At 40.9% G+C, this 19,835-nt stretch overlaps 1 protein-coding gene across 4 annotated transcripts in view; it reads right to left on the bottom strand.

Moving 5' to 3' along the window:
• ITGB1 (integrin subunit beta 1) overlaps positions 1-19,835 on the bottom strand; it is a 64,667-nt gene that overhangs the window by 21,195 nt on the left and 23,637 nt on the right. For all 4 annotated transcript variants that reach the window (XM_080657258.1, XM_080657261.1, XM_080657259.1 and 1 more), the window contains 5 exons: positions 15,449-15,515; positions 11,653-11,738; positions 8,107-8,329; positions 3,822-3,992; positions 1,061-1,299 (listed from right to left, as the gene is read on the bottom strand). In XM_080657258.1, coding sequence (XP_080513384.1) covers positions 1,061-1,299; positions 3,822-3,992; positions 8,107-8,329; positions 11,653-11,738; positions 15,449-15,515 — 786 coding nt within the window. The remainder of the gene's footprint in view (positions 1-1,060; positions 1,300-3,821; positions 3,993-8,106; positions 8,330-11,652; positions 11,739-15,448; positions 15,516-19,835) is intronic.

The raw sequence follows: 19,835 nt of genomic DNA on the forward strand, positions 1-19,835 counted from the left end.
AAGTACATTACTAGTCTAACTATTATGCTGTACATTATCTACCTCACAATGTTTTCTAGTTTCAGCTTCAACTACCTCACTATATGGTCATCCCAAAATCTTCGGCTAGTAAATGGATCATAAAATTCTAATCACTAGTCTAATGCTACTACTGAAAATCTTATAATTAAAATTACAGCCCTAGCCGGCTTGCCTCAGTGGCTAGAGTGTTGGCCTGTGGACTGAAGGGTCCCGGGTTCAACTCTAGTCAGGGGCACATGTCCGGGTTTCGGTCTCAATCCCCAATTGGTGCAGGAGGCAGCCAATGAATGATTCTCTCTCATCATTGATGTTTCTATTGCTCTCTCCCTTCCTCTCTGAAATCAATAAAAATATATTTTTTAAAAATTACAAATATTATGTCTTCTCAAAATATTGTGTTCTCAGTTTACAAATTAGGAGAAAGATCAGTGTGAGAGAGAAACATCAATTGGTTACCTCCCATACATGCTCTGACTGAAGATAGAACCTGCAAGCTGGGTATGTGCCCTACCAGGGAACTGAACTGCGACCTTTTGGTGCATGAGACAACACTCTAACAAACTGAGCCACACCAGCCAGGGCTAGGAAAAGGCATATTTTAAAGATGATAAGCAGAAGAAAGCTGATCAAAGGAAAATGACACCTGAGACACTGCTCCATTTGAGCACTTTTAATGCTACCGTGATACCTCAGATGACCTCAATTCCATTTCTGGCACAAAGCCAGAAAGTCAGGATACCTGGGTCTCTTCTAAAAACCTAGAACACCAGCTGAAGTGCCCAAATGTTTCAAATGGTAAGCATACTGGATTTTTAAAACCCTGTATAAATGAACTAAGTGCCTAGCTCAAATAGAGACATGATTACATATGCTTATATAAAACACTTATGGTTGGAGGGAATTTAAGGGACTAAAATCTGTACTTCTCTGGAATAACTAACTATGATATGGTAATAAAGATAATTTTTTCCATTAACTGATAGTAAAATCACACTAAAATTCATACAAATATACCTTTATAGAAAATGAATGCACTTACCCCACAAACTGCAACTTGCATGATTGCATCAAAACCACCTTCTGGAGAATCCAAATTTCCAGAAATGCGCTGTTTACCAACAAGATCATTAAATACTCCCCCTTTATCAGTAAGACTGAGCACATTTTTGTAGCTAAATGGGCTGGTGCAATTCTGTTCACTTGTGCAAGGGTTCTTGAGCTTAGCTGGTGTTGTACTAATGTAAGGCATCACAGTTTTCTCCACAAATGAGCCAAACCCTGTGTAGGAAAAATGCATAAAGAGAATGGATGGATAGATGAATAGATAAATTTGCATTAAAAAGAAAATCAAGAATGTTACCACATGTAAGTCAACCTTTTTCCTTACAAAAAATAATAAGATTTTAATAATAAGGTTTCAAAGGAGATCATTATAATATGAAAAATACATGTCTCAAGAGAGAGTAGGCTATACTGGCTGGTGCAATCATATTAATTAGTAATGAAATAGAACCTGAATACTCAACATGTTTATAAAATAAATCAACTAATGAGTGACTAAATTCCTGAACACAAGCATGCATTTCATTATCCATCTGGTAGAATATCAGCCATCCATATCCATGGGTTTTGCATCTGCAGATTCAACCAACTGCAGATCAAAAATATTTTTAAAAATCTCAGAACATTACAAAAAGCAAACATTTGAATTTGCCATGCACCGAGCACTATGATGAATCCATGTAAATAAGGTGACGAGTAGGCAGTTCCTGCTGTTGCCTAAATGAAAATACCATCTATATATATAAAAGCCTAAGCGACCATTAGGACCGAACGACTGCAATGACCAGACAATCAGAACAACCAGTCAACCAATTGTCATGACGCGCACTGACCACCAGGGGACAGACGATGCTCAACACAGGAGCTGCACCCTGGTGGTCAGTGCACTCCCACAGCCAACCTCCAAGGCCCCTCCCAAACAGAACCTCCAACGGCCCCTCCCACCCCCAGCTAGCCAACCTCCCATGGCCCCTCCCCCAGCCAGCTGGCCTCAATTGGGACTGGGCGAGTTGGCCCCGATCGGACCCGATCACCGGCCAGGCTGTGGGACCCCACCTGTGCACGAATTCGTGCACCGGGCCTCTAGTTCTTTATATAAGGGACTTGAGCATCCTTGGGTTTTGGTATCAGCATGGGTCCTGGAACCAATACCCAGTGGATATGAGGCACAACTATAATCTGTGTGAAATAACACAGTAGTATACATAACAGAGGAATAAGAAAACAGAAAAAAATTATTAGATGTGTGACAGAAATTATCAGTCCTCTCTGAAAGAAAAGGCTAAAACCTGACCTTATCCTATCTAATAAAGAGGGAATATGCTAATTAACCATCACTACATCACAAAGATGGCTGCACCCACAGCTGAGGCCAAGTTCCCATAAGCAGCCTTAACAAGCAATCAGCAGGGACCTGAGGTACGCCCTCCCCCGCCCCTATGGGGCTTGACGGGGGATCTCAGGCCACGCCTCCCACCCGGCAGGGCTTGACAGAGGACCTCAAGGTGCACTTCCTGTCCTGGTGCTCGGCTAGGGGACCTCAGGCTGCTCCCCTCGCCCCAGTGCAGGCCAGGGGACCTCAGGCCACGCCCCCCACCAGGTGGGGCTTGACAGGGGACTTCAGGCCACACCCCCCACCCAGCAGGACTTGACAGGGTCCCTCAAGGTGCACTTCCCGTCCTGGTGCTCAGTTAGGGGACCTCAGGCTGCTCCCCTTGCCCCAGTGCCAGGCTGGGGGACCTCAGGCCACACCCCCCACCTGGTGGGGCTTGATGGGGGACCTCAAGGTGCGCTTCCCGTCCTGGTGCTGGGCTAGGGGACCACAGGCTGCTCCCCCTGCCCCAGCGCCAGGCCAGGGGATCTCGGGCCGTGCCCCCCCACCTGGCAGGGCTTGGTAGGGGACTTCAGGCCGCACCCCCCACCCCGGCACCAGGCCGGGGGACCTCAGGCCGCACCCCCTGCCCCAGCACCGAGCCAGGGGACCTGAGGCTGCGCCCCCCTGCCTGGCAGGGCTTGACAGGGAACCTCAAGGTGCACCCCCAGTGCTGGGTTGGGAGAACTCAGGCCGCGCCCCTCACCCAAGGGAGACCTGAGGCTGCACCCCCCTGCCAATGGGGCTTGACAGGGGACCTGAGGCTGTTTTCCCCCCTCCCTGTGCCAGGCCGGAAGACCTGAGGCTGCCCCCCCACCCCCACCCAGCGGGGCTTGACATGGGATCTCAGGCCATGTCCCACACCTGGCGGGGCTTGACGGGGGACCTCAAGGCACGCCCCCCAACCACGGTCTGGGCTGGGGGACCTCAGGCCACACCCCCCATCCTAGCGCCGGGCCAGGGGACCTGAGGCTACATTCCCTGCCTAGTGGAGCTTGACAAGGGTGGGAATAGCCAGGGCTGGATCTATCCCAATGAGGGGCGGGGGCTGGCCGGGTCTGCGCTCACGCGATTTTGAGGCGCATGTGGGTGGGCAGGAACTTGACTCTGGGTCCCGTGGTGTGCCCCAGACTCTGACAGGAGGAAGGTTTTCATATACATTTTACTAATTTGTTTTAATCTCTGACACTTCTATTATAGAGAAAGCGCAAATAGCAATATTAAATTATTTCCTCTAATTAATCCCCGTTTAATGTGCACAAATTTCGTGCACGGGGCCTCTAGTTTATCTCATAAGTATGTGGTGAAGAACAAAACCGCCAAGATTTATACAAATGAAAATTATTAATTTTTTCAATATTCCCACCAATTCGGAAGTCCGAAGTAATCCTCTTCATTTCATTCATCAAATCTGTTCCAAGACTTTTTACATTCTCCAAGTCATCTTTCATAGAGTAAGAAAGGTCCATTAGGTAGTAGAGATCAATGGGATAGTCTTCAGCTCTCTTGAATTTTAATGCAAATGTTTGAGGCTCCCCTAATTAAACAGATATTAGAAAATGAAATTAGCTTGTTAACAACAAAAAGCAATGAGGAAAACCAAACAGACTGTATTTGCAAGGTAAACATCATAAAATGAAATGTATTATTGCTATAGTTTTCACAAAATTCTATACATAATACAATGGGTGTGTATTCAATTTCATTCAAATACTTAAAATGCCAGAGCCTGGGGATACAAGATGAAAAAGACAACATCCCAAATCCATAGTGGGTAAAACAGACAAAAATGGTTAATTTATAAGTAGCACAGAGAAAAACAAGTAGATGGAAAAACATAAATGAAACTGGGGTGGGTGAGAAGGGCACATTATAGGGTATGCCTGACTTTTTAGAGTTTGAAGTTGTAAAGCAAGACTGTTCTCTGTTTAATGGGATCCTACTATATGCAAAAAACATAATCTGTTTTTTTACTTTAGAAGACCTGGTAAGTTTTAAAAATTACTTACAGAGACAAAGAAAGTTGTTAAGAAATTATAGCAAAATTCTAAGACAGTGAAAGTCTGAATGGAAACAATGAGGAAGGAGAAGAGTGATGAGTAAGAGGTGTTAGGTATAATTCACATAGAAAATACATGAGAAAGAAAAGGTTTGGGTGAAAAAAAAATCATAAAAATTTTAACTTGAAGTCCTAGCCAGTTTGGTTCTGTGCATAGAGCATCGACCTGCAGACTGATGGGTCTTGGGTTCGATTCTGGTCAAGGGCACATACTGAGGTTGCAGGCTCAATCCCTGGCCCTGGTCAAGGCACATGTGGGAGGCAACCAATCGATGTGTTTCTTTCACATCAATGTTTCTTTCTTTCTCTCCCCTTCTCTTCCACTCTCTCTAAAAATCAATGAAAAATATCCTCGAGTAAGGATTAATAACAACTACCTTGTAGATTATTTCTATGGAAATTTCTAGTACATAGTTCAATAAATGGGTTTGAAGCTTAAGAGAAACTCTGTATGACAATATACAAATGGTTTTAAAGCCATAAGAGCAAAGCCTACAACTAGGAAGGACTGCAAAAAGAAAGAAAGACAAAAAGACACCAAAAAAAGGGTTTAGAAAGCAGTATTAAGAAAAACTAGGAATGATACCATAGAAGTCAAGAGAAAGAGCATTTCAAGAGGCTTAAAGGCATCACTTGGTACAGAAAGGTTAAAAAGAAAAAGCCCCCTCCCCCACCCAACAAGGGTACACTAGACTTAGTGGTTCAAGGTGATGGTAGAGCTTTGCCAGAACAGGCTAACAGGCAGAAGCCTGACTGCACCAGGTTGAAGAGTAAATGGGAGTGGAAATCAGGGACAAAAGTAATGTGCACCACTCTTTTGAGAGAAAGGGGATGGACCTTGGAATGAGCAGGAAGAAGGCTTGTGTTTTGTTGTTGTTGAGATACAAGATTGCTACAGATGATGATAAAAACCTTAATAACTTAACAATATTAAACATACAAAAGAAAAATATAGGCTAAAATGTTGTCTGCATATATCAACACTTTTATTTTTAAAACCCATCAAATCTATTACTTTCTTTTTTTGTCCTCTATTTTATTTTTTTAAAAAATAAATCTTTATTGTTCAGATTATTACAGATGTTCCTCTTTTTTCCCCCCACAGCACCCCTCCACCTGATTCGCCACCCCACCACATGCCCTTACCCCCCACCACTATCTTCATTCATAGGTATAAGATTTTTGTCCAATCTCTTCCCGTACCCCTCACACCTCCTTCCCCCCAATAATTGTCAGTCCACTCCCTTTCTATGCCCCTGATTCTATCATACTCATCAGTTTATTCTGTTCATCAGATTTTTTATTCACTTGATTTTTAGATTCACTTGTTGATAGGCATGCATTTGTTGTTCATAATTTTTATCTTTACCTTTTTCTTCTTCTTCCTCTTCTTAAAGAATACCCTTCAACATTTCATATAATACTGGTTTGGTAGTGATGAACTCCTTTAGCTTTTTCTTATCTGTGAAGCTCTTTATCTGACCTTCAATTCTGAATGATAGCTTTGCTGGGTAGAGTAATCTTGGTTGTAGGTTCTTGCTGTTCATCACTTTGAATATTTCTTGCCACTCCCTTCTGGCCTGCATAGTTTCTGCCGAGAAATTAGCTGACAGTCGTATGGGTGCTCCCTTGTAGGTAACTAACCGTTTTTCTCTTGCTGCTTTCAAGATTCTCTCTTTGTCTTTTGCCCTTGGCATTTTAATTATGATGTGTCTTGGTGTGGTCCTCTTTGGATTCCTCTTCTTTGGGGTTCTCTGCGCTTCCTGGACTTGTAAGTCTGTTTCTTTCACCAGGTGGGGAAAGTTTTCTGTCATTATTTTTTCTAATAGGTTTTCAATATTTTGCTCTCTTCTTCTGGCATCCCCATAATTCGGATGTTGGTACGCTTAAAGTTGTCCCAGAGGCTCCTTATACTATCTTCATATTTTTGGATTCGTTTTTCTTTTTGTTTTCCTGTTTGGGTGTTTTCCGTTTCCTCATATTTCAAATCCTTGGTTTGATTCTTGGGGTCCTTTGATCTACTGTTGAATTTCTGTATATCCTTTATTTCAGACAGTGTATGCTTAATTTCTGACTGGTCCTTTTCCATTTTTTTTGGCATTCTCATTAAGATCCTTAAATGTCTCATCAAGTTACTCAGTGGTTTTTAGAAGATTCTTGAGTAACCTTATAAATGTGGTTCTGAACTCTATGTCGTCCATTAGTTTGCTTTCCTCCATTTCTCTCATTCGTGACATGTTTCTTTGTCTCCGCATTTTGCTGCTTCCTTGTGTTGATGGAGTGGCTTTGTGTGGTAGGTGACCTATAGGGGCCAGTAGCTCAGCCTCCCCAATCACCTGAGGTGGACACCTTTGGTATACCCCTTTGTGGGCTGAGTGCAAAGTCTTGTTGTAGTTAAGCCTTGATTGCTGTTGGTACACTGGGAGGAAGTGACCTCCAGGCCAATTGGCTGTGAGGACCTGCTGTGTCTATAAATGGAAGAACTGCTGGCAGGAGACACCCTTATGGTGCAGGACCTGTTTCAGTGGGGCTTTGGTGCTCACTGAGTCTGCCTCTTGAATGTGTCACTTATGGATGTGAGGAGTTGAAGTCTGGTGTCGTCTCACACTGACCATTAGGTACACTGGCTTCTGGATCTCCAATGGGTGCAAGTCAGCTACTATCTGAGGTCACCCATCAGGGGCTACAGCGAGATCTGCAGATTTCTCCTCTTTGCTTGGGGTTTGGAGGTTTTGGAACTGTCTGACCAGAGCTGCAGTTTGTTAGGTTAAGCTGCGATAGGGCAGGCCTTTATATGCAAAAGCCGCTGCTCAGAGCTTGGGTGGGTTTGTAAATTGGGCGGGGCAGGGTCTCAGGGAATCACTAGGCTAGGGTGTGGCAAACAGCGATGGCTGCCAGTCAGCCATCTCTGCGTCTCCGAGTTTCCGCGTCCCGCGCCCCAGCGCAGTAAACAATGATCCCTGCGTGCACCTCTGCAAGAAAGCCACCCTCACTTTCCGACCCAATGGCAGACAGTCTAGCTTCTCCCCATGGGAGTCTGGGTCCCCAGAGTCTCACTGGAAACTGGAGTTCAGAGTAATAGGGAGCTTGTGTCTCCCTTCGGGTTAAAAAAAACAGTGCACCCAGTCGCCAGCCCGATTCGCGCGCCTCCGTACCTCAGCTTTTCCGAACTTGTGCACATCTCAATGCTCTTTTCTCTTTCCTTCTAGTTGTAAAACTTAAATTCAGCTTTCCTGTGGTTCTGGGTGATAGACTTTTTGTCTTTTAGTTATAGTTTTGGTGTGGTTGTGAGAGGCAGCATGTACAGATGTATACCTTATGCCACCATCTTGGTTTTCTCCTCAATCTATTACTTTATTAATCTTTAACAATTTACTTTGAACATTAGGCAATATTTATTATTATTTCAATTATGTATTACAAATTGTTTTGTCTGGAAAAACATGTCTAAAATGTAATGTATTCCACATTTCTACTTGTGAGCCAGTCCACATGTGAAAATGAACCCTCAACAGAAACTGATGAGGATTATATAAAGTTGTTGTGAAAAGCTCAAGTAGAAACAAAGGTATCACAGAATTATATGTCTTACCTGATCGTAATTGCAAAACCAACTGCTGTGGTTGGATCTGGGTGATATCTTCTGGTTTGAGCTTCTCTGCAGTCCCTTTGCTACGGTTGGTTACATTTTTATTTTTCTTTATATCTTTGGAACCTCTGGGATTTTCTATATCATCTGGATGACAACCCTTCTTTTTTAAGGCTTCTAAATCATCACATCGTGCAGAAGTAGGCATTCCTTCTTGTAAAAATGTCTAAGTGACATTTAATAAAATATAGGTATAAATAAAAAGTATAATGGTCAAATCTTTCACTTAACTGCAAATACACAATCAAATTGCACAAATCAAGTGATATATCAAATGTACTTAATTTCTAGTTTTTAAACAAAATGTTTCCTCATCCAATCCATAGTAAGTGCTCTTGTTTATAAACAAAACTAGAGGCCCAGTGCATGAATTTTTGCACCAATGGGGTCCCCCAGCCTGGCCTGCACGATCCAGTTGAAATCGGCTCTCTGACATCTCCTATGGGGTCGGAGAGAGACACGGGAGAAAATTTGGCCAGCCAGGGAGGGATGTGGGAGGGCTCCAGGGCATGTCCAGCCCATTTTGCTCAGTCCTGACTGGCTGGACCCCAACAGCAAGCTAAACTACCAGTTGGAGCGTCTGCCCCCTGATGGTCAGTTGCACATCATAGCGAGCAGTTGAGCGACCTTAGCATATCATTAGCATATTATGCTTTGATGGGTTGAACAGCCGACCAGACAAACAGACACTTAGCATATTAGGCTTTTATTCTGTAGAATGTTTCCCTGGAAAGTAATTCTGTTTTTACTAATATATTTTTAGTAATATATTATTTTAATAATACTTAGGACTGATCTAAGTGTACATTTTAACTATGCCACCTTCAAATTCAGAGTGTCTAATAAAAAATTCATTTAGTGAAATCACTAATTCAGCATGGTTAACATCCACTAATAATGTATATACAACCAAATAGCAAATATTTTTTCCTTAAGAAAATTCCTTAGAAGCCTCTCATATTATGTAGCATTCTCCACCATAATAACCTTGAACAATATATTGCGGAAAACATGTTATCCTAAAAGCCTCTTGATTAATGATGTCATTTTAAACAAAAAGAAGAAATTTAGCACAAATTTAGTATTCTTGGAGGTTTAAAACAATTTTAAGTATTGAATATTACAGTAAACAATACAGAAAGTGATTATATGACAAGGGTTATGAATATATTTCCACAGGGTCAATTGTAAAAATAGAAAAGATCATAATGGTATGCAAATGGTACTTGTGGCTTGGGGTAAAATTTCCAGTAGCGACATGATTTTAGAATGTGTTATACATCAACAACTTAGATGGAAATAAAAATTGTATCAGATGACCAAAGTACCTTAGTAAAAACAAAAACACTACTTTTAAGATGTATATAAAAGATTCTGATTAACATGGTTTCATGAAATGTGAGAGGAAAAAAAAACAATGTGAGTGTATGTGTGTATGATTTTTAAATGTGTACATATAACTAAATCAATTATTATAATAGACATTTGATATATATCCCTAAAAATTATATAGTTAGTAAGTCAAAAATTTTTTAAATCTTAACATTGGGAAAATGAGAGAATGCCTTTCATTTGGGGTCACTTATATTCACTTTGATATGGTATTTTATGATCTACCAATTTTATGGTGTTGTATATAATTAGAACACTTAAATACAAAAAATAAACAGTGGTTTTGATCAGTTATTTTTAAAGGGAAACATAAGCCTAAATGAGAACATTTAAATAATTAGAAAAACAACTGGAAAAAATAAACATGCCATGGATCAGATGGTTCAAAATTGCCCTGTTTTTATGTATTATCAAACATAAATTACTACCTAGTACATTATTACTTTCTAAATATTACCCAGTCTGGAAATCATAACATGTAAGTAAAATGTCATTCAACATATTCCAAAATAGCCTTAATAACTTAAGAATTATGCTACAAAGATCAAAGGCTAACCTACTTAAATAGTTAGGGTAGGATAACTGTCAACTCCAGACAAACTATCTATACTAATAATCTGTACTAATAAAAGGGTAATACGCAAATTAGTCGGGACACCCTCACGTAACGACCGAACAGCAGACAGTGTGGGGCGACCAGGCCGGCAGAGAGGGCAGTGAGGGGTGACCAAATGACCGAACAGCAGGCTCCGTGGGGCAACCAGGCCAGCAGGGGGGGGCAGTGAGGGGTGACCAGGCCGACACAGGGGGCAACCAGGATGTCAGGGAGGGGGCAGTTAGGGGCAATCAGGTCAGCAGGGGGGGCACTTGGGGGCGATCAGGCAGGCAGGCAGAGGCAGTTAGGGGTGATCATGCAGGCAGGCAGGCGAGCGGTTAGGAGCCAGTGATCCCAGATTGTGAGAGGGATGTCCGATTGCTGGTTTAGGCCCGATCCCTGGGATCAGACCTATACCGGCAGTCAGACATCCCCCAAGGGGTCTGAGATTAGAGAGGATGCAGGCTGGGCTGAGGGGACCTCCCCTGCCAGCCCCCCCATGCACGAATTTCGTGCACCGGGCCTCTAGTAACCCTAATAAAATGGATACTGTTGATGATAGTAGTTACCACTCATTTAGAACCTTTTAAGTGAAACTGCAATTAAGTTCAGCACTCCTTATTTCCTCCATTGTCTCCAATTTAATTCTAGAATACTATTTTTAGGAAAAGAGAAAGTAAACATTAGAAAAATTTTGAAAAAACGAAACAAAAACCTTTCATTTTTTTCTTTCAGATGGTCAAATCAAATTTGACCAGTTATGTCAATAAAACAGGTACTTGAAATGTGGAGGTCAAATGACTGAATAAAAACAATAAGTTTTGACCTTCTCATATTCACTCTGAATAAATTATATATCTTCAAAATGACTTTCCTTCAATTCCTGTTCTAATCCATTCATTCATTCATTGGTTTGTCTGTTCATTCAGTAAGCTATTGTGGAAGGTTCCATGTTAAGCAATATATAGAGATGACAAAAGTGAATAAAATTTAAACCTTAACTTCAATAGTTGGCAAGTCAATTCAGATGTAAATCAATTCCACATTAGTTTAACTCAAATATAATTAGAAATGTTAATTTATACCTCTCCCATCAATAAAAGGGAAAACCCTAAAATAGTCAAATTAAATAGCTAGAGTTTTGAGGGCAGCTATCCAACAGAAATATAATACGTTCCACAAAGGTGGGCTATATATATAAAATAATGATTTTAAATAGTATTAATAATGTTGAAATGCTAATAAGTCTTCAAACTTTGTTATTTATTTGAGGCTTAAAGCAATTCTCAATTTGAACCACCCACACTTCAAGTGTTCAAGTCACATGAGGTGTTGATCAGCACAACTCTAGATCATCATACAGTACTATACACAGAGTTGACCCTTATTCAACAAACAATGATTTAAATGAAAATTCACATCAAGCTCTTCCAAGGATGCAGTTGTGTGTAATACTACATGACTAGAGAATAAATGGAAAGAATTTGTGCTGTCTTACTTACTGAATTTGTACACCATCCACAATTTGGCCCTGCTTGTATACATTCTCCACATGATTTGGCATTTGCTTTTAAACATCTATTTTCATCTGTCAGGGAAAAAAAGAATAGACCACTTTATTTGATATGTCAAGAGAGAAAATAATAAAAAATCAGGATCTCAATGATGAATTATATATATAAACATTAAATATGAATACTATGATCTAGACCTGCCCTAAAGAGGCCCCAAAGAGTAGTGATTCTGGATTACCTTAATACAAAGCCATAAAAAGACAGTTATCTTTCTTGTCTTCTATAGCAAGGACTTCGTACAATTATTAATGCACATTTATCCTTTTTGTCAAAGGCATAATTCCAGATCTATCAGGTTGAATGGTCATAATTGTCAGTTTTCTTAAAAATGGGCAAAGCATACTTCATTTAAATCACATCGCCATACCCTATAAGCATCAAGAGTAGTTTTGCCTTCATTTTTATTATCCTATATAATAAAGCAGTAATATGCAAATTGACCATCACTCACTCCAACACACAAGATGGCCGCCCCCATGTGGACACAAAATGGCCACCACAAGATGGTCAGCAGGGGAGGGCAATTGGGGGGAACCAAGCCTGTAGGGGAGGGCAGTTGGGGGCGACCAGGCCAGCAGGGGAGAGCAGTTGGGGGTGACCAGGCCGGCAGGAGAGGGCAGTTAGGGGCAATCGGGCCGGCAGGGGGGCAGTTAGGTGTCGATGAGGCTGGCAGGGGAGTGGTTAACGGATGATCAGGCTGGGAGGCAGAAGTGGTTAGGGGCACTCAGGCAGGTGAGTGGTCGGGAGCCAGCAGTCCTGGATTGTGAGAGGGATGTGGGATTGGGCCTAAAGAGACAGCTGGACATCCCTCAAGGGGTTCCAGATTCGAGAGGGTCCAGGCTCGGTTGAGGGACACCCCGACCCGTGCACGAATTTCATGCACTGGGACTCTAGTGTTAAATATTTGAAAAGTTCATATTCATCCAAGCCAAAATCCCATGATTTATCAGGCTCTGTGTTCAAAGTATGTTTTACAATTCTTTAATCTAAATATCAGCATGCTTTCATGTGGTAAACACTGACATGGACTATCTCCAAAGTGTCTTTTCAGATTATGCTCATTATGGAAAATTTGAAAAATACATAAAAACATAAAGAAAAAAAAACTAAAAATCACCCACAATGTGCTCAGAAGATAGAACTACTATTAAATATATCCTTCTTGTCTTTTTTCATATAAATAGGTAAAAAATATCAAGAATGCATAATATATATACATTATATAAATGAAATTAAGGACATACATTTTGTGTACTACTTCTTATACTTTAGCCTAAGAGTATCATTATAAATTCTTCAAAATGATGGCTTTTAATAATTGCATATTTCATTATATCACACCCTATTTAGTGAACAAACTTGTGCTCACACATGCTTGCTCACATGCACACACAAACCCCGGAAACACATATGTACACATACATACACATAGATCACCCACTCAGATGATGATGATCCCATTCTTATAAAACTATTTTTTATGATAGATTTTTTTAAAAATACTGAGTTGAAGAATATTAATGGCTTTAAAATCCTTGATACACACTAATTTCTACCCAGAATTAATATTCTCACAACCAATATACAATATACAAATACCATTTCATTAACTGGTATTTAATTAATGCACTAAGTAATTAATATAAATATTTCAACATCACTAATATAAATTTTTTTTACTCACTTAAAATAGGATAAATTAGAATATCAATTCAATTGTCAATTACTTAAGGTCTCTTATTTTTTCATATTTTTACTAACCATATCTTTTGTAAATTTTGTATCTTTTGCAAATTTTTCTATTATGTTCATATGTTGTTGTTATTGGATCTCTACACATGATAAGAAAATTAAACCCTTTTTTATTTTCTTATTGTTGATGGTGTTTTGACACATAGATATTTTGTGATTTTTATGTTGTTGTTGGTTTTATGTATTTCAAAATTATCAATATTTCCTTTATGATTTCTTTCTTCATTTTTCTGTGTTGTAAGTCCTTCCTATCCTGAGATAAAATAATTGTTCTACAGTGCATTTTTTTAGAACTGGAGAAAAGACATTCTATTATTTCAGATGTGGACGCACTATGGTTTCTAAATACATTTTTGGCTTTATTTTCCATTCCTCTACTAACAATGCCAACATTTTTCAAGACTTTTTGATAAAAGAGTAGGAACATCTACCAGTCAATTGTTCCTGGTTTCAGTTTTATAGATCATAATAGATAGTTCATAATCTACCATTCTACACTTTTATTTCTTTTCTTCTAAATATATTACATCATTGCTTTTTCTATGCTCAAACACTCTATTACATTCTCAAAAGCTTTTTTCTGTAGTGTATTGCCGCAACCTTCACGGCAAGGTTCAGGATCTGAAGGAGGGGCTGATGCACAAATGAAAATGCTATACAAGAAATATGAATTTAGAAGGCATTGGGGGCCAGATGGAGTCTCTTTCTTGAAGAGACACACTAACTTCTGGCCTGGTCTGCTATTTATTTACTTGAATACACATTTTCCCTTTAGCAATGCATACAGGCAGATAAAAAGTCAAGTTTGGTAAACAATAAAAGAATTATTCAGGTTAGGGAATTACCTTGAGCCACCTAAATCAACAAAGTGCTTAGTGTCAGCCCTGCTAATGCCCAAGGTCCAACAGCCTTCTGCGTTTCTTGGTGCACTGACAGTATTGGCAAGCGGAGCCTTCCAGTAGTGTATTATCCTATATAATAAAAGCCTAGGTGGCATCGCCACAAGATGGCCACCACAAGATGGCTGGCAGGGGAGGGGAGTTGGGGGCGACTAGGTCTGCAGGGGAGGGCAGTTGCGGGTAATCTGGCCAGCAGGGGAAGGCAGTTGGGAGCCATTGGGCCAGCAGGGGAGGGTAGTTGGGGGCAATCAGGCCGGCAGGGGAGCAGTTAGGCATCAATCAGGCCCGCAGGGGAGCGATTAGGGTGTGATCATGGGAGGGCACTTAGGGGCAATCAGGCAGGTGAACGGTTAGGAGCCAGTAGCCCCGGATTGTGAGAGGGATGTCTGACTGCCGGTTTAGGCCCAATCCCGCAGGTATCGGGCCTAAACCGGCAGTCAGTCATTCCCTAAGGGGTCCCAGATTGGAGAGGGTGTAGGCTGGGCTGAGGGACAACCCCCCCCTCCCCGCCGTGCACAAATTTTATGCACTGGGTCTCTAGTCTCTATATATCAAAGCTTAAGCGACCGAGCAACCGGTCAACCAGTCACTATGATGCTCACTGACCTCCAGGGAACAGATGCTCAATGCACAGGATCGGGCTCCCTCCTGTCTGGATTGGGCCTGTGGGGATCGGGCTCCCTCCTGTCTGGATTGGGCCTGCAGGGATTGGGTTCCCTCCTGTCTGTATTGGCCCTGCAGGGATCGGTCCGAAACCAGCTATCTGACATCCCCTGAGGGGTTCCGGATTGCGTGAGGGCACAGGCCAGGCCGAGGGACCCCACTGGCACATGAATCTGTGCACTGGGCCTCTAATACCCAATCATTTTAGCATTTCACTTACAGACCTGCCTACCATATTTCTGGGTGGCAAAGGTGAGGGGCCTTGCAGACCATAGTAAGGACCTTGCCCTTTACTCTGTAGGGCTTTCAAATGGATCAGTAGGATCTGACTTAGGTCTCCCTTGAATTTAACTGGTCAAAAAGCCATACAAGATACTGAAATGAAAACACAAATATGGTTTTTGATTTACCTGCTTGGCCAAACACATAGCAAACTGAACTGATCAGTCCAATCCAGAAAATCAGTTGTAAATTCATCTGAAATATAAAATGTACATTTTAAAAATAAAATACATTAAAAAAAAAAACATTTCTATCCACCTTAACATAATACCTCTCAACCATTTTTTCTCCAACCTTTCTCCACACCCCATTTTACCTTTCCTCCCCATGTACCTCATCTTTCACCTATATTAACTAAAATAACTTTCATAACAAATCTCCAGAATCTGTTCTTACTTTTCTTCAATTCACATATACTTAACATTTAATTAACAGTACTTCAAAAAAGACTAACAGTGTTGAGTATTCCCTAACACTATAAAAGCTATTAACTTTCTTTAGCCTGTGAAATATGTATCTCTATTATTGCCTATGGCTCCTAAGGGGTCAAACAGGCATATCTAGAATGCAACATCCTCTTACAATTTTTTAATAGTTTTTATTTTTCCTCATGAGACGACCAATATCCTGTACAAGGTTCTGACTCAATTTTTTTATTTCTTTTTTAAGAAAATCAACTTTTATGCATGGAGTTAATAAAATATTTAGTTTAATTCCCCGCAATTTCTATATCTACAAACTAGACTCCAAAGAGGTGGGGGAGGGAGGGGCATAAGAAAAGAGGCTTAAGTCTTACAGAGTCTCTAAAGAAAAATTAAATAATATTTTGTATATTAAGCAGAATAACCTAAACTATTATATATACAATAGTGTCCTGGTGCACAGACTTGTGCACATTGAAAGGAAATTAGAAGAAATATTTTAATATCTCTATTTGTGGCTTGCTAATGAAAACAGGATTCTACGGAGTCTCCTATTTACCTACTCCAGGACTTCTGTGAGAATCAAATGAGATGAGGCACTGGAAAACGCTTCACAAACATTTGGTTAAAACTGTAAAATGTTTGCACCTGGTTATAAAGCGAGTTGGGTTCATGGGCTGAAGAAACTCCAAGGACGTTATTACCTGGCACCCACAGCGACCGTTTCCTGGCTGGGCTGGGCTGTGGGCCGCATTTTTTGCCATGGGGTCTTGACAGCAATGGCTGCAATTTGGTGGGGTGTTGCTCCTGGGTGGTGGCGGGCTGTGTCCCACTTGGGGGAAGCTGAGTGTTGGTTTGTTGGCGCCACATTAATAGTGCTGTTTATTTTTAAGCTAGAGGCCCGATGCATGAAGATTCGTGTAAGAATGGGCCTTCCTTACCCTGGCTGCTGGCACCGCCTTTGCTCCGGTCAGAGCTGCCTTTCCGCCTTCCCATGCTGCCCAGAGGCCTGGAGCATCTGGGGCTGTGCACAACACCCCCAGCCACTCGGCGCCTGCGTATGCAAATTAACCCGCCATCTTTGTTGGGTTAATTTGCATACTCACTCCTGATTGGCTGGTGGGGGTCATGAAGGTAAGGTCAATTTGCATCTTACTCTTTTATTAGTGTAGCCGGTGCGCGTCATGGCAGCTCCTGCCTTGAGTGTCTGTCCCCTGGTGGTCAGTACGTGTCATAGCTACTGATTGGACACACGGACACTTAGCCTTTTATATATAGAGATAGCAATTTTCTGTGAATCAAAGTTTTTACTATATTAATCTATAACTTTCCAGTTTGTCAAAGACGGCTATAGCCAGAGGTCACTGATCCTATCCCTTAACTACTTTCTGCTCTGGACTAGCAGCCAGTCAAATAATTATGCATAAATATCTGTCCCAACCATATAAAAGACAAACACAGACAAAAAAAAAAAAAAAAAAAAGGAGAGCTTTATTAGTTATCAAATAAAAAGAAATGAAAGCAATATAAGGTAAGTGTTTTGTTTTTTTTAACCTAACAAAACTTACTGCAGAAGACTGAGAGAAACCAGATATGGCTCTGTAAACTAGTATAATTTGAGGGGAAATAATTTAACAACCTATATCAAAAGTCATGAAAATATGTTTCTACCCTCTGAATTAGCAATCTAGCTATTGGGAATTCATCCTAAGGAAATAATTGAAAATATAAGAGGTGATACACATGCACATACACAATCAGTACAGAACTCAAGGGTGAAAATAGGTTTACAATTGTTTGTATGGAAATAATATAATAATTACTAAATAATAATATAAGAATAAACTCTGTTTCCGTATTCACAACTGTAAAGCAACTTTTACCCAACACTGTATATTTACAAGAGGTAAAAGTGCAAACATCCTCTACCCAAAATTAGGGGAATGGCTAATTGCACCAACTTAATAGACCTATTAGAGCCATGGTCAGCAAACTGCAGCTCGTGAGCCACATGCGGCTCTTTGGCCCCTTGTGTGTGGCTCTTCCACAAAATACCACGGCCTGGGCGAGTCTATTTTGAAGAAGTGGCGTTAGAAGAAGTTTAAGTTTAAAAAATTTGGCTCTCAAAAGAAATTTCAATCGTTGTACTGTTGATATTTGGCTCTGTTGACTAATGAGTTTGCTGACCACTGTATTAGAGTCATAAGAATAATACAATGAAGTAACATCAAAAGGTTTATAGAATAATTTTGGATGTAAGGTATACATTAAGATAACAGGTATGCAAAAATAACAGCATAGAAAGTAACCCAAGAGATCTGCAGATGACAAACAGCTGTAAGCACAATATAGATACTATGGGTTTATTTGTTTTTAAACTGTTATAGTCTTTTCTTCTTTTATGGATGAGTAGCTGTGTGCAATTATTCATTTGGTAAATTTCCTTCATTTAGCAAACATATATTTTTTTAAAAACCTCCATCTTCAAAACCTTACATTCCAGGATGCAATTTCCATAGCTCCCAGACAGTGCTTCAAAGTTGTCTTAGAGCACCCAGGTACTTGCATTTTCCCTGCTGTGAACAGTTGTCCCCTTTTCTCTGTTAGCTTCCCAGAGAAAAGTGCTAACAACGTGTATAGTCATCCACTTGGCAACTGTGCTCAGGCTAGCCAAGTTTTGTTATGCCAGGAGCTCACAGTTGTGCTTATATATCAGTGACTGCATCCAAAAGACCAAGAAAACTGACACAAAGTGTGGAATGCCTAACAGTTCACCTTTTTTTTTTTTTTAATATATTTTATTGATTTTTTACAGAGAGGAAGGGAGAGGGATAGAGAGTTAGAAACATCGATGAGAAAGAAACATCGATCAGCTGCCTCCTGCACACCTCCTACTGGGGATGTGCCCGCAACCAAGGTACATGCCCTTGACCGGAATCGAACCTGGGACCCCTCAGTCCGCAGGCCGACGCTCTATCCACTGAGCCAAACCGGTTAGGGCCAGTTCACCTTTTAAGGCCTACCTAAAAGATGCAACATGTAATAAATCCATGTAGACCATACTTCTAAGCAACTCAAATGTTATCAATTCCAAAGCTGTGACTAAAAGGACCTGGAACATTAAGACTCCCAAGGAAATGCATGATTGTAACAAATGGAGCATCAAGGGCAGTTTCTGCACAAAGACCATATATGGACTGATACGTGTTTCATAGGGATACTTCTCAGGCTATTTCAAGAACCACTAGACTACCTTGAGAAACCTCTTAAAATATTACACACTTCAGAGAATTATCACTAAGATAGTTATTAAGTAACGGAAAATATTTCCTAACATTCTTAGGTTACATAGTTTTAAAATATTTCTTTAAATGCCATCGTCCTCCTATAAACATTGTCAAGCCAAAGATCAGCCTTCTGAAAACATCAGGCCTCTGGAAGAGCTCAAACCCAGAAGCAGACAAATCAAGACTTTAGTGTTGAAGCACAGCTGAGAGAACAAGGACAACATCCAAGAACAGCTCAAGGACAAATGTCAGCTCTCCTGTGACTGGTCAGCATACCGGCAAAACAGAGGCACAGTCACTGGCTGGTGATGTAAAAAGGCCAGGATTTCTGTCCAGAAAACAGAAGCCACATGAGATAGAAAAGTTAAAAATAAAGAGGAGCAATGAGGACAATAAGGTTTAGAAGAGAGCCTGGTTAGAAGTGGCCACCAGGAAAGTCAGCAGCAGAGAGCTGGATAATGAAGAGGAAGAACAAAGACTCAACAGCCTCCCCACCCAATTGTGACAGTCTTTAAAGGTACCAGATACTTCTGCACCTGTATGGGGAAGAAGGACACACCAAGAGCTTCCTAAGACAGCACTTCCCAAAGTGTGGTGTAGGGAACAATTACATCAGATTTACCCAGTGCCCACTGCACCTAAAAACCACCATCTTGGGAATGGTGCCTGTGCTGTACTTCCAGGAATTCTTACACTGAGAAAAGGTGGCCTAAGGAGTTTCCCATCAAGAACATTCCACATAGAACAGTATATATTAGGGGCCAACAGGGAGAGATGCCTTCAGATATTATTCTGATCCCAACTTT

Source organism: Plecotus auritus (genome assembly GCF_963455305.1).
Source record: "Plecotus auritus genome assembly, chromosome: 1".
Taxonomy (NCBI): Eukaryota; Metazoa; Chordata; class Mammalia; order Chiroptera; family Vespertilionidae; genus Plecotus; species Plecotus auritus.